Here is a 10,823-nt window from a genome sequence, read left to right as displayed (position 1 = left end):
ATGTACTTAACCCCTAGGTACATGGTTCGATTCCTGCGGGAGGCAAAAACAATATTTCCTTGGCAGCCGATAAGCGGACCCAGGGGGGATTATTGATTAAGCTGGTGACATGCTTGGTAGGCCGGAAGCCCTGCGGGGTAAGCGGAAATCCAGGGTGTTACATTAAAAGGCGCCTTTTAATTGTAACACCCTGGATTTCCGCTTACCCCGCAGGGCTTCCGGCCTACCAAGCATGTCACCAGCTTAATCAATAATCCCCCCTGGGTCCGCTTATCGGCTGCCCAGGAAATATTGTTTTTGCCTCCCGCAGGAATCGAACCATGTACCTAGGGGTTAAGTACATATTCATAGCAATTCCTGCTACCACTTGAGCTACTCCAGGGTGTTACATTGTTGGCATTATTATTGTTTGGTTATAAGAGGGGCCTTATGTGCATATGTTAAAGTGCATGTTGTTGAGTCATGTATTCATGGTGTACAAAATTTGATTAAGTTTTGTTGTGCTCCTATGGTGATGGTAGAGATTTCAGTGTGCTTTGGTTCCAAGAGAGAATTTGATCCTATGGAGAAGACCGGGGAGCGAGATGAACTTGAGTGTTCATATTGGTACCACATGCATGTTGAGTCAGTTGTCGAGTACATTTGTATCAGTGTCGCGTTTGTGAATGATTATATGATGACATGTTGCTTGGATGAGAATACTTGATGTGTTAATGTTGTTATGATTAATGTGTATACTTGATGATATATGATGTTCTTATTAGAATATATCTATGATTAGTATAATCATAATTGTATGTTATTAGAATATCTTTATAATTGGTATAATAATAACTGTATGTTATTAGCTCCCAAATATAGAAATATTCACACTTGTATATTATGACAAAGAATATCAATGATGAGAAACCAGGGAATTCAATTCTTACATGGTATCAACTTTATCACGTTCCTAAACCTACAAATTATTCTAGCCGCCGCACACCTTTTGTTTTACCATGGCAGAAGAAACCTCTCACTCTCAAACATCTGATGACACTTTATCAGCCCCACAACCCAACCCCTCTCAGGCAGCAACATCCAAATTCCACTCCGCTTTCGCCACCAACAACGTCAAAACCATCATTCCGGCGACGTTGGAAAATGATTCTAATCTCTACCTCTCCTGGTCTGCCATATTCAAAATGCAGACACGCATTCACAACGTTCACAACGTTCTTGATCACATTATTCCACCTTGGGAAGCCCAGACCATACAAGTATCAGCCGAACTTAAGGTCATCGATTCTGAACTTTGGAATCTCCTTGATGCAGTAATGTTGCAATGGATGTACGAAACAGTATCGCATGATATTTTGCAATCCATCCTCGTCATCGACGACACTGCAGAAGAGTGTTAGAAGCGCATAGCCGCTATGTTTCATGACAACAAACACTCATGCGCTGTGCAATTGGGAAATCAATTCAGTAACACAAACCTGGAAGATTTTTCTTCCACAAAAGCTTATTGCACCCACCTTAAAACTCTCTCAGATTAACTCGCAAACATGGAATCACCAACACACATTTAGATCTGAAGATGATATCCGGACTCACAGATTCATATGCTGGGTTTCTCACCTTTATCCAGCAACATGACCCTCTACCCACTTTTGTCGCCGCCCGATCACGATTAGAATTCAAGGAAACCACCATGATGCAGCACGCAGCCCGCGAAACACACTCATCCTTTATTCCGGCCTCCCTCTTGGCTAAAGGTCCTTCGACCGAACCTGCAATCAAACAACAATATTCATCTCCAAACCTGCGACCACATTCGTCCACCAATCACTGTCAAAGAGGAAATAAACCATACCGTGGAGGCCAAAATTTCGGGAGAGAAAATCGTGGACAACAACAACCGCAGTGGCAGTCATGGAATTATCCTCCTTGACAACAATGGGGACCGTGAAATTACCCACCTTGCCCTTACCCAACATCCAATTGGAATAGACCCACTAATGGTTCTAAGCCCCAATAAGCTGGAATTCTTGGCCCCAAACCTCAGCAGGCTATTTTTAATGCCATCATTACCAGTCCAACAAATATTGAAAATGCTTTCAGCACCCTCAACCTTGCCCAGCCTGACCTGTCATGGTACATGGACACCGGAGCCACCTCTCACATGACTTCCTCGCAAGGTAATCTCTCAATCTATTTTAAATTAAGCAAAAATAATAACATCATTGTAGGAAATGGTCATTCTGTTCCAATACAACTAATCATCCATCCACTTTTGTAGCTTCGTCGTCATCTGTCTGGCATAATCTTATGGGACACCCGTGTGAACATGTTTTGTCTTTTCTTAGCAAAAATAAGTCGATTGAATGTAATACATATAGTAAATTACATTCTCAATTTTGTAATTCATGCCCTCTTGGTAAACACATCAAACTTCCTCTCACAAATTCTCTTAATAATAGTTCGTTGCCATTTGATATTCTTCATAGTGATGTTTGGACATCTCCTGTGTTAAGCTCAATAGGTCACAAATATTATGTTTTATTCTTGGATAACTATTCGAATGTTTTATGGACATTCCCAATTTCACATAAATCTCAAGTGTATCCCATCTTTCAAAAATTAAGAGCTTACATCAAAACTCAATTTCAACAGGAAATCAAAATTATTCAATGTGATAATGGTGGCGAATACATTTCTAAGAATTTTCGACAAATGTGTGAACTTAATGGAATATCTTTTCATCTCTCTTGTCCTTACACTTTCTCTCAAAACGGTAAAGCCGAGCGAAAAATACGTTCCATTAATAACATTATTCAAACTTTATTAGTTCATGCATCCCTACCACCTTCATTTTGGAATTATGCTCTAGAAATGGCCACATATATTTCCAACATTTTACCCAGTAAACCAATTAAGTTTTGGTCACCTCTCCATATGTTATACAACAAGAACCCATCATACTCTCATTTGCGTGTCTTTGGTTGTCTATGTTTTCCTCTCTTTCCCTCTACCATCCACAAACTTAAACCATGCTCCACACCATGTATCTTACTTGGTTATCCGTCCAACCATCATGGTTATAAGTGTCTAGATATGACAACAAACAAAATTATCATTTGTCGTCATGTATTATTTGATTAGTCTACCTTCCCATATGCAAATCTCCATACCCCTCAATCTACCATTTATTCCTTCCTAAACAATGACTTATCCCTTTACCTCATCAACCATATTATAACTCAAGACCAAAAAACTTTACATCCAATCCACCGATCTCCTTTCCCACTCCAACTATTTCCCATACTTCTACCCACACCCAAACTTTGCTGAATACACCCCAATCAAATCCAACCCCAACCTTTCACTCATCACCTCTCCCAACACAATCAAATCATACTCTTCCAAATAATCTTCCTCCCATCTACCAACCTACCTCCCAAGCCAACACAAAACCCACCACTAGAATTCAACATATCATTTTTAAATCAAACAAAAAATATTACGGTCTACACAGTCATCTCACAAAACCCTCTCTCCCTAGAAATCCTTGTCTGCACTCAAGGACCCTAATTGGAAAATGGCCATGCATGATGAATATAACGCGTTAATTAAAAATGAGACGTGGGATTTAGTGCCACGACCACCTGATGTTAATGTTATTTGATCTATGTGGATTTTTAGACACGAAGAAAAATCTGACGGTTCATTTGAGAGGCATAAAGCCCGACTTGTAGGTCATGGTGCAGGTCAATAGGTCGACATTGATTGTGGAGAAACCTTCATCCTAGTTGTCAAACCGGCTACCATTCGCATTGTTCTCAGCCTTGCCATTTCAAAATCTTGGCATATTCATCAGTTGGATGTCAAGAATGCATTTCTCCATGGTGAACTCAAAGAAATAGTGTATCTGTGCCAACCACTAGGATTTTGAGACTCCAAACATCCTGATCATGTATGTCGTCTTCCCAAATCACTATATGGGCTTAAACAAGCCCCTAGAGCTTGGTACACGAGGTTTGTCGACTATGCTTCATCGATTGGTCTCTATCAAAGCAAAAGCGACCAGTCTCTATTCACCAACAAGAAAGACTATAATCTATCCTATCTCTTACTTTATGTAGATGACATCATCCTCACCACCACATCTGATAATTTACGGAAGTCCATCATATCTCTCCTTAGCTCCAATTTTGCTATGAAATACTTAGGACATCTAGTCACTCGCCATAAGCATGACCTATTCCTCTCACAAAAGAAATATGTTGAAGACATCCTCTCACGAGCCGGCATGTCTTCCTGCAAAACTTGTCCAACTCCAGTTGATACAAAACCCAAGATGAGTGCCACACATAATGTCCCATAAGAGGATCCATCCCGATACCATAGTCTTGCAGGTGCCCTTCAGTATCTTACCTTCACACGGCCTGATATCGCCTATGTAGTACAATTTTTTTGTCTCTTTATGCATAAGCCGATAGACACTCATATGCATGCTCTCCGTCGGATATTACGCTACATTCAGGGCATAAAACACTACGACTTACATCTATATCCCTCATCTATAACTTTATTAATATCTTATATAGATGCTGATTGGGGTGGTTGTCCTAACACTCGACGTTCCACTTCCAGCTACCGTGTGTTCCTTAGGAACAATTTACTTTCGTGGTCGTCTAAACCACAACCTACACTCTCACGATCCAGCGCCGAGGCAGAATACCGTGGTGTAGCCAATGTGGTATCTGAATCTTGTTGGTGACAAAACCTTCTGCTTGAACTACATTGTCCTATTAATAAGGCAACCATGGTATATTGTGACAATGTCAGTGCCATTTACCTCCCAGGTAACCCGATTCAACATCAACGAACGAAAGACATTGAGATGGACATTCATTTTGTTCGTGAAGAGGTCGCTCGGGGTCAAGTCTGGATTCTCCACGTACCCTCCAAATATCAAATTGCAGACATTTTCACCAAAGGACTTCCCCTTATACTCTTTCAATATTTCAGAGAAAGTCTTAGCGTCCGTCCACCTCCCGCTTCGACTGCGGGAGAGTATTAGAATATATCTATAATTAGTATAATCCTAATTGTATGTTATTAGAATCTTTATAATTAGTATAATAATAACTGTATGTTATTAGCTTCCAAATATAGAGATATTCACACTTGTATATTATGACAAAGAATATCTATAGTGAAAAAGCAGGGAAATCAATTCTTACAGTTCTGCCTTTGCTTGCTTTCATCGCTAATTATTGAAGTGTAATCTCACTCCCTTTGTTTTGATGTTGTCCACCATGGATATCTTGGAGATAATTAGGACTAGGCTTGTTGTTGTGAGAGGAAGAATTAACTCCCTGAAGTTTATTTCCATTTATTTTATTATTACTTTAGTAGTTATGCTCTGATTCATGTAACATCGTGACTGAGAACGTTTTAGTTATGTTTTGAAGTTGATTACTTGTTTATGTTGAAGTTTATACCGTTTTATGCTGGATTGCTTTGAAGTTGCTATGAGTGGGATATTATACTCTATTTGCATTAATTTATGAAAGTCAAGTCTTTATAAGACCAAAAATTGAAGTTAATGTGTTTTATTATTGCAAGTTATGTGATTCCGCTATAATAATACCTTAAATGAAGGTGAGCATGTGGCGACAATAGGTGTTGTATGATTTTATAATTCCACTGTAGATTTTCTAAATACTTATGTTATATTTGATTGGTTGTAGTTAGTGACACCTTAAATTGTTGAATAATTCTTTTATTTATAAATTTTATAGTTTAGACACACCATTTAAATTACTTTGAAGTTGGGATATGATGAATCATATAAGAAATTACCCTTCATTGTTGCACTAGATGTGAGACTATGTCAAAATATTTTAATATTAGTGTGAGTACAAGAATAATATCTCTACGCCGAAGCTTTTCTACAACCTCTTCCATGCTCAAAAGACTTATACTATTTTTGATAAGGCCCAAAAATTGCTTTCCTTTAGTCATGTTTGGAGGATGTTGGAAGTTTATATGAACAATTTTGAGATTTTCTTTACAAACCCGGAGAACCTGCAGCGAAAATTTAAAAATATCCGTATTTTGGAAATGCATTTTTGAAGTAATTTTTTTTTCCAGATTTTTCCAAAATTCAGAGATGTATCTCTCGAAAAAATTGGGATTTTGGTTATTTCGGAGATGCATCTCCGAAACACCAAAACAATCGGGATATTGAAATTGGGATATGCATATCCGAAAATATTCTAAAAATTATTTTTTTTAAAATATTGATTAATTCATATATTATAAAATTGATATAATTTATAAATTATAAATAATAATAATGATAATTATACTATTGATATTTCTATTCTAATTTCAATTAAAATTAATAAATAAATTTCATATTAATAATTACTAAAACTATAACTAATACACAATAATTATGATTATATAAAAAATAAATACATTAATAATTATTTAGCAAAATTTTAAAATAAAAGAGATCAAATAAAAATAAAATTATTTACTATTTTATTCATATTTTAATATAAATTTTAAATTACATAGTTTTCAAAATAATAAATAAAAATAAAAAAATATAAAAATTATTTTAATAATTATTTATGATAAAAAACATTTTTCATTTAGTTTTAAAAAATTAAAATAAATTTTTTTCTTAATTTTATTTAATGAATAAATGAATTATATATTTAATTTTATATAATTCAAAATTTACTTATGAAATTAGAATGTTTTTATTTTATATAAGTTAGTAAAATAATTTTTAACTTTAAAATTGTTTAGAAAATTTTGTTTATAAAATGATTTTTTATAACTATAAAATTGTTTTTGAATATTAGTTTATAAAATAATTTTTTTTATGTATCATAAAAATATAGAAAATAAATATCTTTATTATTATTATTATTATTAATTTTTTATATAAAAGTAAAATGTTAATTTAAATATTTATTAGGTTGTTTATAATGAAATATGTTTAATAATATATTTTAATTAATACAATTAAGTATACTATTAATTGTATTGATCTTGATTTTAATTTTTTAATAATTATTGAATTTATTCGGAAATGCATATCCGAAACATTTCAAGATCAAAAATTGGAATATTTTGGATATGCATCTCTGAAGGCACCTCCTCTCTAAAAAAAAAGTTGATTTCGGAAATGCATTTCCGAAAACAATTTTTTTGGTATTTTCGGAAATACATCTCCGAAAACACCCTTTTTTTTTTGTATTTTCGGAAGTGCACTTCCGAAATCAATTTTTTTTAGAGAAAAATGTAATTTCAAAGATACATCTCCGAAATATAAAAACATTTTAAAAATTTTGCCGCAAATTTTTAAGAAGATAAAAGAATCTTTAAAGAAATTCTCACAATTTTAAGAACTTCAAATACTTGACATTCCTTAATAAGCTTTATAAAAGAGCACAATTTACAAATTTATAATTAATGGTATTATATCACTTTTTTCTTCTTCACAATTTTTAAAACTTATTTTAGTTTTTTTAGTTTACAAAACTTATATATAGCTAGAGGATACGTTTTAAAATAGTTTTGTAAAAATAAGAGGATGAATCATGTTAACAGATTGTTTGGTTTTTTTTTTTCCAGGTTTTAAAAGACTTCTTAGGATTATATTGACTTTTTTTTAAAGATTTTTTATAATTAGAATTTTTATTTTAAAATTTGAAAGGATTTATAATATAAAACATTAAGATTTTAAAAATATTTTAAAAATTTGAAAAGACTCAAATGATTTTTTATATAAATAAGAAAAAATTAAAATCAATACAAATATTAAAAATTTTAATATTTCCTTCGTCCTACAATGATTGACTTATTTAAAATAGAATAGTGTCCTAAAATAAATTATTCATTTTTATTTTCAATACATTTTTTTTCAATTCTACTTTTTAATTAATAATTTCTTTTATCATTTTTAATATATAAAAAGGTATTATAATAAAAAAAATTATTTTCTATATTATTTTTATACACTTTTTTAACGTGTGTGAGATACTCAACTAAATTAAAGAGATTAAAAAAAATAACAAACCATTTTTAATTTTCATCTTCCATTTATAACTATAATTAATATTTTTAATTTATGGCTTTTCATTTTGCATGCTAATTTAAATATATTAATCATTGATAAGAATAATTTAATAAAATATATTTTTTATTTATTACATTTTTTTTTAATATGTATATAAGTATACAAATTGCTTATTAAAAAAAATTATGTATATAAGTATCATGCCACTTATTTCGGGACCACAAAGTAAAACTAAAAAAATAGTTCTACAATAAACTAAATGAAATAACCTAAATTTTTTATTCACTTTGACTAGAAGTAAAAAACAGATTCATAAGCTCCTCCTCCTCCTCCGAAAGTCATTCCTTGGTCGTCTACTTGAATGCGTTGAATGTGAGCTATTTTGTGCCAATCCTCACCCGTATTCTCTTTACATCGTTTCCCTAACTCACTGCAACCGTAAATTCTCAAATGTTCCAGACTAGTAAGACGTTGAATGCTCATGGGAAGACATGTCAGCTTTGGACAAAGAGAAATAGTTAATTGGTTAAGTAAGCCTAGGTTTCCTAACCAGTCAGGTAGGGATGCCAGGTTTGGAAGGTCACTCATTATCAAATATTTAAGAGCAGTCATATGTTGTAATGCCTCATGCAAACCTTCTATTTCTAGGCAACTTTGAATTATCAATTTCTCAAGACAAGTGAGGTATTGAAAACTTTCTGATAGCTTGAACTTTTGGCACCTTGCAATACTCAAATTCTTAAGAGAGCGTAACCTATGTAATACTTCATCTGGCAATGACTTGAGATTCTCACAACCACTGATTTGTATCTCCTCTATATCATTGATTTCAGTGGGGAGTTGCTCAAGTTTAGAAAGGTCATAAATGCTAAGAAACATCAGAGAAGGGAGGTCTCTTAGCATTCCATCTGGAAAGCAACTTAGCTCTTCATTATCACTGAACAGAAGAATTTCAAGAGTATGATGTTTAATTGAACTTAGTAAATGTTGGCTGCATTTCCCTCTTATATTCAAATGACTGAGAGATGGAAGGCAAGGCAATTCCAACATTACTGGACATTCGGTAACTTGAAGTGTTGAAAGGTACGGAAACATGTTTTCTCTGTCCTCCCTTGATAAACTTACCAGGTTTGGCATCTTCTCTAGTATCAAAAATTCTAGTTTTGTGAAACCTCTTACAACTCCACCATTGGATGATTCTTCATATAGGTATTTTACATGACTCATGTTAGATACACTTAGCTTCTTTAGAGAAGGAAGTTTCCAAAAGTGTGGAAGGTGTAAACAACTTTGACAATCCACGAGCTGTAAACGAGTAAGATATTTCAGAGAAGGACAAGACACCCATTGTGGAAAATAGGCACCTGTATATCCTTCCACTCTCAAAAACTGAAGTTGTTGGTTTTGAGGTTGAAGTACATCAAGAATTTCTTCAACATTTTCTTGTAAATGAGTCTCTTCATTTCTCCCCCATGACAATAGAAACTGCTTCACGCGCTTACTCGACATATTAGCTTTTTTGGCATCCATTACACTTTTTACTCTCTCCAAGTGCTTAATGCAAAGGTCTCCGATAAGGTTCATTTGTCCTAGTTCCGCCAAAAGAAACCCACTTTTCTTGCCAACTACATAAAAGGTCAAGCTTTTTAGGGAAACCAAATTCCTTATATGCGGAGGCAAGCTTGATAGTGAGGGACAACCCTTCAAAGATATATGTTGTAGAGCTTTCAACTGTACCAACCCATATGGCAACCTTTGGAGGCGGTAACAATAATCTAACTTTAAAATCTGCAAATTCCATAACTTGCATAAGGATTCTGGAAGAGTTTTGAATCCTCCATAAGAAAGATTCAAGTATCTTAAATGTTTCAAACGAAAAATCAAAGATGGCAACTCTGTTATTCTTTCAAAGTCAAGTACTCGTAAAGAATAACATTTTAGTACTTGAGATGCTGAACAATGGTATGGATGCATCAAAAGGGTCCTCAATGATTTGATTCCATGCAACTGTACTGAACTGACTATCCCAGATGATTTCTCACCATAAGTTGATAGGTGGAGGATTCTTTTAGATAGGCTTGATTCTGTAATGCAATCACTAACCTCTTCTGCAATAGATTGAGCTAGATCATGAACAAGGTCGTGCATTTTAAAATTTTCAACTTCACCAATACCATCTTTCTCTATATCTTGAAAAAATGATCTCCAATATAACTCATTCCACACCTCATTGCCAATATCTTCTGCTTCTAGAATTGCATTGGATGAAATAAAACCATTAGCCATCCAAAGATCAACAGAGGATTCCGTGACAAGAGCCAACGAAGTAATCTAAACCGGTGAGAAGATGATATTGAAATCCTTTAACATAGTGTTGAGGATACTCAAGTCGAGTGAAGGTAGTGGTGACATTATTATTATTATTATTAGTGAAAAGAGTGTCAATTGGATAAGACGTGAGAATAAACTTGCTTGAGGGATTGAAGTAGTCTATGAAGTGGAAGGCAAGAGTGGTGGAATAGGTAAGATGTTTTTCGGGGAATTTGGGATCACAGATTAAGGAATTCCAACTTTTGCATACGCATCGGAATTGAAGCAACTCTTTCACGGGCAGTCTACACAAGATCTCTTCAATCAGCTCCAATGGAAGAAACTCACAACCCATGGAATCTGTTTCTGACCTAACTAATCATAATAATGCTATATATTTATAACACTCACGTAACAAACATAAAAA

At 33.9% G+C, this 10,823-nt stretch overlaps 1 protein-coding gene and 1 pseudogene across 1 annotated transcript; one reads left to right on the top strand and one right to left on the bottom strand.

Annotated features, from left to right (window-relative positions):
- The first annotated feature begins 998 nt into the window (after window positions 1-998).
- On the top strand, window positions 999-1,933 carry LOC131649310 (uncharacterized; annotated as a pseudogene).
- A 6,444-nt stretch (window positions 1,934-8,377) lies between these two features.
- Window positions 8,378-10,372, bottom strand: LOC131649309 (putative disease resistance protein RGA4). Its single transcript, XM_058919077.1, has one exon. It carries the CDS (start codon window positions 10,370-10,372, stop codon window positions 8,378-8,380), a length of 1,995 nt encoding a protein of 664 aa, XP_058775060.1.
- Between the last annotated feature and the right edge of the window lie 451 nt (window positions 10,373-10,823).

The sequence above is a fragment of the Vicia villosa genome, linkage group LG2 (assembly GCF_029867415.1).
Source record: "Vicia villosa cultivar HV-30 ecotype Madison, WI linkage group LG2, Vvil1.0, whole genome shotgun sequence".
Taxonomy (NCBI): Eukaryota; Viridiplantae; Streptophyta; class Magnoliopsida; order Fabales; family Fabaceae; genus Vicia; species Vicia villosa.
This window is presented reverse-complemented; position numbering and strand designations above follow the sequence as displayed.

What these genes read in the sequence shown, in the direction of transcription:
- LOC131649309 (XM_058919077.1), bottom strand. Translation starts at nt 10,372, where the DNA reads ATGGCTAATGGTTTTATTTCATCCAATGCAATTCTAGAAGCAGAAGAT.